The sequence below is a fragment of the Pleurodeles waltl genome, chromosome 12 (assembly GCF_031143425.1).
Source record: "Pleurodeles waltl isolate 20211129_DDA chromosome 12, aPleWal1.hap1.20221129, whole genome shotgun sequence".
NCBI classification, from domain to species: Eukaryota; Metazoa; Chordata; class Amphibia; order Caudata; family Salamandridae; genus Pleurodeles; species Pleurodeles waltl.
The window spans coordinates 613,857,468-613,869,640 of record NC_090451.1 but is presented as its reverse complement, the minus strand read 5'-3'; the positions used below and the strand labels follow the sequence as shown (position 1 = coordinate 613,869,640).

At 39.9% G+C, this 12,173-nt stretch overlaps 1 protein-coding gene across 1 annotated transcript in view; it reads right to left on the bottom strand.

Moving 5' to 3' along the window:
* Window positions 1-4,939: 4,939 nt before the first annotated feature.
* KIRREL1 (kirre like nephrin family adhesion molecule 1) overlaps window positions 4,940-12,173 on the bottom strand; it is a 415,875-nt gene continuing 408,641 nt past the window's right edge. The window contains exons 14-15 of the mRNA XM_069217892.1: window positions 8,071-8,148; window positions 4,940-6,671 (exon numbers count right to left, since the gene is read on the bottom strand). Of these exons, the coding sequence (XP_069073993.1) occupies window positions 6,204-6,671; window positions 8,071-8,148 (546 nt within the window). The 3' untranslated portion in view covers window positions 4,940-6,203. The remainder of the gene's footprint in view (window positions 6,672-8,070; window positions 8,149-12,173) is intronic.

Sequence of the window (12,173 nt, the reverse complement as noted above, 5' to 3'; positions counted from 1 at the left end):
GTGACTTAACTGGTAGAAAGGGTGATAATACCATAAGCATATTTTCTAATTTAGACAACAAGTTTCCAATATGATACCAAAATAACATTTCAGAAAAACAAAATTCAGTAGAGGTGAATCTGAAAAGTGCATTTTGAAGTGATAAGACAACGTTCAAGAGTGGAGCCAGTGTGTGAAGCACACTTTTAATATGGACTTTTTAATATTTTAGATTTTAGCAAGATGAATACCTTGAAACCACAGGACCATGTTAGGCGGCATCTATGTTAATCAATGTCCATTTCTGAGCTTTGAAACGTCCAAACTAATTTCACATTTGGTACCATGAGCTTTAATGAAATAGCCAGTGTCTCTGTGGACCACATACAAACTAAGATCTCATCTAAACACTTGCATGTGTCCTCTATCCTTACATACTTAATTTCTTTGGTCTAAGGACTATTTGCCTTATAATTTAGGGACCTGCCAGCTTTTGTAAGATTAACAATGTAAATAAAAAGAAACAATTGTATTTCCAAAAACCAGGATATTCAGAAAATACATATCCCAATAATATTACTAGGAAACTGGTTCAATCTGAATATTGACTTAAATTTTTCATCAAAAGTACATTTGGCTTCCTTCAGTACGTAAGAGATGATGCATTGAGGAAAAATCTCCAACTGAGTTACTGATTTCTTTTAAATAACGATGTGGTGCATTTGTTCATAAATTGAACCTTGATGCTTCAAAGAAAGAAACTGATACTAGAACCTCAGGGGTGCATCCAGCACAGAATGTTTATTCCACTTGTGAAGGGTTAAAAAGGTGTCCACATTAATTCCAAAAATGTAAGATTTGTTTGGGGATAGACAAACCTTAAATTGGTGCCCAAACCAACGGAAATTGTAAGTTATTTGTTGTTGTTAAGATTTGTAGCTTTCTTTAATTTTATATAATGCTGCAAACCACAAATGACCATTCAGTGCTTAAGAGGCGAAGAATGCCCCAGATTTGAAATGAAACTAATTGATCAGACATCACAGCTATGTAAGGAATCAGGTTGACAACCTACAAATGGGATTCCAGAGTTTAGTTGGTGACAAATTAAATAGTCAAGCCCTCACTACAAATACTTTACTTCCATTAACAACTTTCCTGTATTTCAGGAAAAATTGCAGTTATAAAAAAAAAGTATATAAAAGGCTTCTTAGGGCCTACATCTGAAGATCAAAAATGCAAACGTCAAAGTTGTTTATTCTCTTGAGTGTTTGTGACTTACTACTGGAAATTCAGGAGTAGTCTGCACCTAGATTGGAAGAAAGTCAGACTTTAAGAAAGATCTTCATCAACTGGACCCTAACTACTCTTGGCCAGTGACTGTCAGTGTTATGTACTATTCAGACTGTGTATTATTTTCCATTATCAGCCAACATTAAACCACTTAGGCTGAGGTAATGTGGGCCAATTTTTCCATTTGTAAATGAATCCTAACAAATTCTTTCAAAATAGGCTGAGTAGTTACATGGTTTAGTTGGTGACTACATATAATCTATCAGGGAGATAGAGAGGAGAAGAAGTAAAGAAATGCAGAAGGTTCTCAGGAGAACATGACTGCACTTCCACACAAAATAACAGGGTAAGCGTGACTTTTTTGAAGCCCAAAGCCTTGACCTTACTCAACTGGACGAAACACAGCCAATGACCTTTCTCAATCCAGAGGTGGCTGACGTCAGTAAATGTCAAAATCCCGGCCATAGAGGAACTTTAATAGAGCAGATACATTCACATCCATGAATCTATAACACGCAGATACTTGCCTAGCGGTGTCTAGTGTGCATCCCAGCACAGCCGATTGTACAAAAAAAAAATCACACAAAAAAAAAAAGATAGTCTCTGATTGGCACACCTAAATGGAGAGTTATCAACCATACAGGAGATTTCACAAGCTTTTCATTGTACTTGAAAGGTATGATGAGAGCTTCAATGTTGGTTGCTGAACCCTCACACTAACATGTTGGCAGAATCTGAAAGACAATAGTGGTAAATGCACCTCACTGATGTCAAGATAGGGCACTGCCAATATCGACATATGCTAAAATCCTTAAGGCAGCAAAAGGAAACATGACCAGATTTCTTCAGTAAATCATCATACCTAAACCACAGGCCAACAGAGTTATCTTCAAAATATATGCTATAGTTACATCTCAGATGTCCTTCATCACTGTCATAGGACAAGAAGACACGGTTGAGCAAGTGGCATTACAATTTTTTTTAGAATGATTATCTATGTGTTTCCATGTCAAAGATGAGAAAATAGAGCTGTAATATCAATAGATATTACGGTCTTGCCACGCCTTTACTTATTCCTTTTCTGCAAGATGACAGTTACGGATTTTACAAATTTCTACAGTTGAACTTTTTTGGCAAACGTAAAAAATAAACAAATATATGTTTGTGTGTGTATGATTTGTTTCCAGAGTGATGTAAATGGTTTAGATGATCATTGAAAATGGCGGACGTTCATGCTTTAAAGCCACAAATATGTCCTTAGTGGGGAGAATCTAAGGATGACTGCTTGCCATGTCAAATTGCTAGATGTGGTGACTAGCAGCCCTCTTCAGTTTTTTATTAGATGTGGTTACTAGCAGCTCTCTTCAGTTTTTTTGTTAGATGTGGTCACTAGCAGCTCTCTTCAGGTTTTTTTAAACAATGTATTAATAGTTAAAGTGTAACCATGGTACAGGAAGCTAATTTTCTTTTTAGATTCGGTTTGATTAAATCTTTTGCAACGGAGCAAATTTTTATACTTTAGATTTTAGAAGAGCGTGACCTAGTGTTGTATTGTTTGTTAGACAGTTTTGAAGCAATGAACACCAACTGAACAGATTGTATAAAGATTTTTCAAATAACTAAAATGGGTTTAGGGCAATTCAATTTTTGTCTCTTTTCAAATATTCACCGTCTGTCGTACAAACAGGGAATGGCGTGCCTCATTTACGCTATGAGTGCAGATAAATACATCTGTACATAGCCGGATTGTCTTTTGCCACTTAAAATGTGGGTCACACGGTACATCAGATGCCACTTATAAAGTGGGACACATGAGAACTTGTGTGGAAGATGCAAATAAGCAATTGACCGAAGGGAATCCGAATTGCCAATCTACAGTCTCCAAGTTCAAGAGCAGATTCTGTCCTCACCAAGGAGGACAGCATACATCCTAAGCTTTACAGCACACTAAAACCTACATTTTGGATAGGGCTCGGGAAGAAAGACATTTGAATGGTTGACCCTGATAAAATGTGAGTGTAACGAGCCTCCAATACATGCAATGAACAGATATTGTAAAATATTATTGAGTTTTCTATCATATCCTAAGAATGACAAGCCAAAGACTAGGGATTTGGTGCAAAATATTCCAAAACTGACCTATGAAAAGAATTGTCCTGTATTTTCTCTGTAAGGCCCAAGCTACACAACAGTAAAAGAACATGGATCGTTTTGGCCCAAATCTATTTCTTAAGAATTTTTTAAATACATTAAGAGAAGCTGCTAAATATATCAACCCTAGAATTCTGATCATGCGGGGTTTTAACAATGGCATGGTTATAGGTGCACAGATGCAACTTTGAGAGGCCAACATCAATTTTTCAAGCATCGACCATGAATACAACAGTATGATCAGACCAATTGTATATCTTTACAGAAGCCTTTTTATGGTGCGCATGTATGATCTGTCAGGATAAGTGCAGCCGTATTGGTTGCCCTGGGCTCGTCTCTGGCTAAGAGCCAGATTTACTGCCTGTAGACCAATAATGTGGTTATCCTGTACTGCCTTGCCGTAGAAGGGGACAAATATTTCTGGTAGATACGTATTCCTCTCAGAGGTACTGATCTACAGTGCCAGACTTCAAACATACTGCATTAAGGGTCACTTTTCAAAACAGATTGTGCTTCACTGCTTTCTGTTCTGGACCAGGCTTAACAACAGAACCAGTGAATATCACTGGCCTCTGGTCTACCTAGCTGCACTGTATTCAAGTAGATGTGCACAATGTACACCATAATAAAGCAATGTGAAAATGAAAATGAAAGAGACAAAATCACAAATACAAGCCAACACAGAGATAGGCAGATGTTCACAAGTTCATGCACTTGGATACCTGCTAGCCTGACTACATATCAGCCCTATTTCGAATCAACATACTTTCTTCTTGTAACCCCCACCTTGTCATATGTCAAATTCCCTACTTGTTTTGACAGAACCTATCTTCAAATGGCTAGCATGACACTTCCATTTTCAGGGTTATAAAATCTGTTAAATCAAAATTCAGAGCAACTCCTTAAGGGGAGGTTATAATCATTAAAGAAATAAATGGTCAAATAAAGCTTCAATAGCAAGGCACAGGGGAGTAGAAGGTAAAAGAGGATTGTGATTCGTCCTTTCAAGGAAAAACATTACATAAAACAAATATTAATTATACATGGACATAATAAAAGTGCTCAGGCCAGGAACCATGAATATTCCCATCATTCTCATATAGAACATTAGTTACTCAACTGAGTGTCCCAATTCCATGGTTCCCTGACCCTTTCCTACTCATTCCAACACTTCTTTGCAAGGTTCACTGAAATCCCAAACAAAGATCCAATGCCCCATAGCGATAAAAGAAATGGGCAGTAATGGGTTCTATTATTGTAGAAGATACTTTGCATTTTTAAGATGTCCACTTTCAAATTTCCTTCTCTGACCTATGATCCAACGAAGGACACTTGTAGGCTGAATACTTAATGCTCACTTCCTTCCCAGGCCCTTTCCCTATCCCATCAAGCAAATTATAAGACAGTACAAACTTTTTTTGTAAACCTAGTGCTCTGTACAGAACCAGAGACACTACTTCACAAATTGTCAGCAAGCAAGAGTGAGCTTCTGTCTGGCATGTTATGAAAAAAGTGGTCCGTGGGGCAATTTTCTTTTATTAACCTTGACGGTTGGCTTCACTTTAAGATGCTATTCAAGACGTGGCTGCTTTGTGCGCCACTTCCTTGTTTCCTTCTCAAGCTTGCTTCCTCTCAACTTTGGTTCAACATCGACACAGTCCGAGTGTGAGAGCCAAGAATCATTGCACCAATTGGGTATCAATGTTGCTCATGTTTCCCATTAAAACCTGCATACCCAGCAATCCTGTTGACAGCATTTAGAAAGGGAGGTGCAAATGAGCACAGGCAAGCTGGGAGAAAGCCTGCCCACCAAACAGTCTTTCAGCCTAAGAGATGCTCATGAATACCACTCACACCCATGCCTTGATTGCCCACTGGCTCACTTCTCGGCATTACTAAGGCATTTCATTCCCCTGAGAGGTTGTGTGTAAAAACTGTGATCAACTCTTTCACTTCTCATTTTAGGTTCTCATAAACCTGTCAATACATTGACAACTGGGCATGCGGCCTGCAACAAAGAGTGCACAATTAGCACATTACAAAGAGAAAGAGGCATGGGTTGTACCCAATCTCTTCACCTGTAAAATTACTCAAGCATCCGTGATTTCTGATAGATACTTTTGCTTTTCCCTACCTACATGGCCCCCGAGGACAGTCATGTTTTAGATTACACAATAGTTGGTGGTACTCCTGCTTGACTTAGAACATGGAGTGAGTTTACCATCACACACGATAAGGACTGCTGGGAACACTAATGTGCTCTGGCCAGCCTCCGTCTATTTATTGGTTTTAGTTTGTTTTTTGAAGGTAGTGGCCTCCCATTGACTCTACGGTGCCTGCTAAAACTCAGATACGATGGGACAAAAAACGTTTATGGATAGATGAATTTGCATAATGATCTCTGGGAATCCAACTCGGTCCTGGGTGGTATCTGTGTCTATCCAAAGCCGTTCCAGGTCCAGCATGGGATGCATATCTAGTGGTAAAAGCAACGGTGTTTCAAGGAAAGCTCAAAAATAGCAAACCTCAGGTTGAACCTTCAGTCTTGATCGCACAACTTGGCTTTTGTCAACAGGGCGAATGAATCAATGATTCATGGAAACTTCTACTGTGAAGACAGCTGGTCCCTGAGTATCAGGAGACAGTTGAGAGGAACGTTTATCACACTCCTGGTGTCCCTTCATACCCCTCTCTTCACATTTTGTAGTCCTGGAAGCAGTTCCCCTTTCTTGCTGTACCAAATCAAGCCTAGTCGTGGAGGGACTGAGTCTCTCTTCTCCTCAGACATGTGTTTGCATCCTCTGCTGGAAGCGCTGCCCGTAGTCTGAATGCTGGGAGGTGTAGGAAAACCTAGTGGCACTGGCATACTTTCCCACAGGGTCATAAGTGTCGTATGCTCCACGGTCCATATTGGGTGTAGTTGGTTGTGTGTATCCCAAACGATAAGTTGGGTAGCCTGCATTTGGTGGAAATGCATGTGGTCCAAACTTCTCATAGTTTTCGTAAGAAAGTTGGCTGGTAGTATCTGCTGCTGGTGCCACAGCTGGAGCAGGCTCTGCACTGTATTCTGTAGTGGGGCCTCTGCTGTAGGTGTTAAGCTGGGCATAGCCACTGGAATGCGAGAGGCGAGAAGAAGGCCGCGTTTCATACCTCGTTGGTCCTGTTGTACGGTAGTCATTGTAAAGAACAGTGCGGGAATTGGGCCGGTCATCATGGGCTCGCACATTGTAATATCCATTGGTGGGGTCCTGAAAGCATGGGAGAGGCTGTTAGTTAAGACTATGCAATACTCACAGAACATCATATATTTATGTAATATTTAAAGCAGCATTATTTTGACAGCCAGTGAGATGCAATGAAGCTTGAAATTAGCTACTAGCAAGATACAGTTAGAGCGAAATAGCATGCTACGTTGCCTGTGAAATGCAAAAACGTTGAAGAGACAGATTTTGGATGCAGGTAAGCTAATATTACATCATTTAGCATTGATTATAGACTGAATATATTCACACACAAAAACTTTTACATTGCCTTCTAATGCAGGACACACACTGCTACAAATCTTTTACTTACCTATCTAGCACACTGTTTCATTACTTTCCTTCGGTGTAAAGTGAAAAACTATGATTACAATCCGCTGTCCCCTCCAACAACAGCCATCACCTTTTTCCTCAATTCCCTCACTGTGGAATACTATTTTAGCAATTCTCAAGCTACAACAGACTTAAAAGGTAGAACAGTGAGGTAAGAATTTGCAAAGTAAATCGTGGGAATAGGGGGACATGAAGGCACAGAGGCTTGACATGTGCTCAGCAGCAACGAAATCCAAACTGTGTCATCACAGCCAAGGTTTTCATGATTTTATGACATTTGACAAGATTTTCAATTCGAAAATTGAAATGCACAACAGGTAGATTTATTCAATTTCCAATTGCCCTTACCCACTTCCAACGGCACATGAACTGAAAACTAAACAGGGGCAGGCTTCACCAGTTGTTGAACTCCACGAAAACATTGCCTCCATACTTTTGCCTTTTCGTCAAGTCAATTATTCCGCTACCTACAAAGCTTCAAGACAATCTTTTGATAATCTTGGGTTGGCAGATAAGTGAGACATAAGCACAGCCAAGGCACCGTCAAGTATGATTTTCGTTTATTAGCTAAATATTCCTTGGCTAAGGGAAGTTGTCCTGCATATGGGTGCTTCGGTCTACATAAAGGTTAGGTCATCATGTTATATTCTGTTCTTGCTTAAGTACCTTCTGGGAGGGAAGATAAAGTGTCCATCAACTCTTTCCACCATCAATGTGCTCACTTGTTGCTCCACAGACAAGTACACAGAGCCTAAAAAGCCTCTAGTTCTATGTGCGGTTTTGGTGCTATCACTCAAAAGGCAAGATGGTTCCAATTAACTGTTTGCCACAGACATCTCCAGGGATCAGCAAGACAAACATCAGCCCTCTGTTTGCAAAGGTTGGTAAACTGAGAACAATTAAACTTGGAAACAGTAAAACCTTTTACTTGGAGAGCTCATAACAGTATGAATCAGTACATAAGATACTGCGGGACACAATTAAACCACAGCAGCACCTCTTGGGTGGACCACAGATCCTGGAGAAAAATAAATATGTAAATTGAATGTCTCACCTTCGGCTCATACTCCTCCCGGGTATCGATTGTGTCACAACGAAGATCCTGCTTTAGATCCACATCGTCCTTGAAGGACTGCAAAAAGGAAACAGAAAAGAAGATCAGAGCCAGTGACAGTATGGGCCACCTTTCTATCAGCATTCCAGCCCAGGAGGCGCCAAGATGATTTGTCCCTTTTTCAGCTTCTGTTCTGCTTTCCATCCTTTGTATTTCTTTTGATTAAACTGCTGGAACACACAAATGATCTCCTTCCCATCCCAGAAAATACAAAAACAATCCACAGCATTAAAATTAGGGCTAGTCGAAATTTAAATCATGCTGGCAAGATTTGCATATTTTTCAGAATTTTGGGTTAGGCTTGTAATACAAAATTCCTGAAATTACACCATTATACCAGTCACGTCAATAGGCAGCCATTCACAGTGAAAATATAGTTTACGGTCAGAGGAAAAACGCAAGCAACCCGAACCGAGTGACTGTAGAGTTTTTTTATATGTTTTTTAAATTGTCAAGATAATGCATTTTAGGCTAAAGCATAGTGCTAAATGGTGTTTTAACACCTCACCTAACCAGACATAATGTTTGTGTAATTGCCCCAAATTTTTGCATAATTATGCAAAAGCAAATTATGCAAATTGTGCACACCCCTGATTAAAATCTATTGCGATAATTCCAGATTATCTGCTTCATTTAATGCAATCTCCACAATCAAAGGCCGTTAAATCGTGGGAAGGAACTGAACATCGAAGCTCACTATCGTAGCATGCCTAAAAGGACAGCATTATCTCCCAGCTCAAAAATTACAAGTGCCTGGAATATGCCTTCATTGGCATTACCAGCAATATTAATATACACCTCGGCTAGCATCAATCATCATTCTTATTGTATGGACTGTAACTCAATACGGTCATTCGATACACTAACTCCAAACAATCATCAGAGTGAAGTCAGGATAGTGCTATAGTTACAGTATTTATCCTGAGCCAAAACTGGTGAATAGCCAAGTACCTCTGGGATGAAACTTCTACTACTTACTAACGACTAACTTCGCTTTGTGTTTAATGTTCACCAAGACTCTTAAATTAGGACCAAGTCATGATCCACGATGAAGCCAATCATTGCTTTATGACTGCTAGTGCCCTCAAAATATTCAGGAAAGCCTGGGAGCTGGCACCACAGAAATATAGCAATCAGACCCTAGTTGTCACTGTATACCTCCTATCCACCTAGCGATACAACCTGGACAACACAATCATTCCTGCTAATCGGTCTACAAGCTGTGCAGGCCTTTAAGGAGTTTTAAGGGTTCTAGCTCAGAGTCAGAGTGCAAAAGAGATGCATTGGGAAACAGTCTTGGGATAAACGCAGATTGAATAAAAGTGTATATCTTGGGGTTAAACAGTGTTTTTTTCCTTGAAACAAATAGAAGTCAGAAGTATTTTGAAAACCGCTGTAAAAGACGAAATGTGGAAAGGGACGGTAAGGCTCAGCTGAGAACATGACAACTTAAAAATGATAACTAAAGGGGTATTTGGGAACACAGAATCCCAAACACTGTGGATTACAGTTCTAGAGCAAGAAACGCTAGTACAAATCCACTGTAAAAACACGTGTATGAACCACTGCAGACTCGTATGTACTATACACAAGCAGATCAGGAGAGAAGAACCTAATAGACTTGACATGCCAAGTGACTGGAGAACCCTCTTGTAAACATCCCAGATTTCCTGATGCTGTCAATGTGCATTAGTGGTGTTGTGGCTTAAGGGATACACAGTGGAAAAGGCAGAAAGATAATAGCCAGGTTAAGAATAACATTTACCAAAATACAGGACCAATGACACCCACTTTACAATGCAAACCTGTGCACAGTGAAAACCAACAAGTCCAATACTTTGCACACACTCATTTAGTTTCAAATGGATTTCTTTATTTGCGTTGTGCATACATAAGGTTCGGGGATCCAGCATTAGAGCACTGAATGTGACAACTATCACAATAAAAATAAATATAGCAGCATTGACAACAAACGAATTGCAAGGGTGCAGGAGTCTGGGAACATATGCATGCAACACAGTTGTACTAATTTGGGCTCAAATTGGAGACATGGAAGTGGGATCAGCATACAAGGTCATGATACAAATGTGTTCGACATCCTGAGAACTGATGGCAGTGTTCCATTGACATGGTCCTTCAGCGGGGACAGTTCAGTCCCCACTTGTGTCTGTTCACACACCGTGTGTTCTTATTCCATAGTCACGGAGCTGTCCGATCGGCCGGTGAGTGGAGATACCATCTTGCAGCCAGTAAGGGTTAGGTGACTGAATGGTTCCGATGATCCACCAGAACAACTTGAACTTCTCATTCTCCTCAAGAGGGAGCAAACACAGACAATGTAGGCTCTGGCTCCACAACAATTATTTGTGATTTCACTTGAGCACGACATGCGCTACTCGTGGAACTATGCATTGCAGAACCTTGAGCAAAGCTGCAAAAATGGAATGCTAGAGCAACACAATGCACTGTCACGTTGTGATGGAGGCGTTCAGAAAATAGGCCTGTACCTGAAGCTGCTGACAAGCCAAGATGGCATTTTCCGCAGAATGCCTGACTAGAGAGCCACTCCTCATTCAGGAGCTAGAGATAGATCCTGATGGGACGAAATGTGCATTAAGTTACTATGAAATTGTCTAGAGTCAGCATCTTAAAATGTACAACAGGTAAACCTATAACAAATTTAAAATCAATAACAATATCGAGTGCTATATTACTTGAACAGCAGGGGACCATTTATGTGTCTATGCAGCTATGGAAATAAATCGTGAAATGGAGAAAGTGAAAATATACCAGCGGTAATAAAAATACACATTGTGAGCAAGGAATGGATTGTGATGAACTGAAAGAATGAGGATAGCCGAGATTCAGAACTGGATTCAAATTGGTAAGCAAAATCTCATGTGAAGAAAGAAAACTATTAATGGCAACTGACCTGCATTACAATTGTGAAGGCATACTCGTTTTTATATATTCTATTATTTATTTTTCTTTACACAGCTTGAATGGCACGAACCCGGCCGAGGTAATTTACTATAGAATATGATATACATTTTTCCCTTTAAGACACAGGGAAATAAGTGATTTGGCCCACTAAAACGGGCATTCAAACCTGGGTGCTCATATTCAAATTCGACAGCAACAGCCACTAGGCCACATCTTCTCTGCTTGCATTACAGTTGTGAAATTGTACAAGCTTGCATTTTAATGTCACAGTCACAAACTGCAGACTGGAATAAGGCTTTGATAATTATACAGAAGTCAATGGCCACTGAAAAAAATCGACTGGTTCTTCATAATTATAGCTGACCTATCGAAAGGGCTAAATACAGTTCTATGTATCACTATGTGAAAAGATGCACATTCTTAAATCTGAATTACCAACTGATTAATCCGTTTGGCATTTTGGCGATATCAGTGTACCCCTAAGTAAGGGCCTACACAAACTGAATGTGGATTTTGAGTCAAAACTAACTTTGCTATAGAGTTTATTCATACTTTAATGCTCAGCTCCCACAAAAATAATGACCAGCCAGTCTTGAAAGAGAAGAACAAGTTACTTACCTGTAACCAGAGATCTCCAAGAAAGACGTTGTATTATTGACAACAGGGTATGTAAATATACATATATATATATATTTAGAAACACTGGAATTTCACTGTGTCAGTGTATTTGGGACACTGTTTTTTGGGTGACTGCTAGCAACATAAATGCTATGCACACATACACCCACAATTAGGTGAAACCACCCTGTGGGAAGAGAGGGGTGCAATCTGTTGTCTATATTGAGGAATCAAGCAGCCTGCCTGTGAGCTCCTGAGTACCACTAGATATTTTACGTAAGTGGGTGACTTTGGGGACAGTTTGTTTCTCTTAGGCGCGTGCTCGTCTTCTGTGAGCAACGCATGAATACACCTACCCCTTTTTCCAAGCTTCACAATCCAAAAACATGGTCAGTGAACCCACTGTAGACAGTGGATAAACAGCAGCATACCAAAGAACATCCTCTTTCCAGAAGACCAAAATGGATGCTAAGGAACACCTA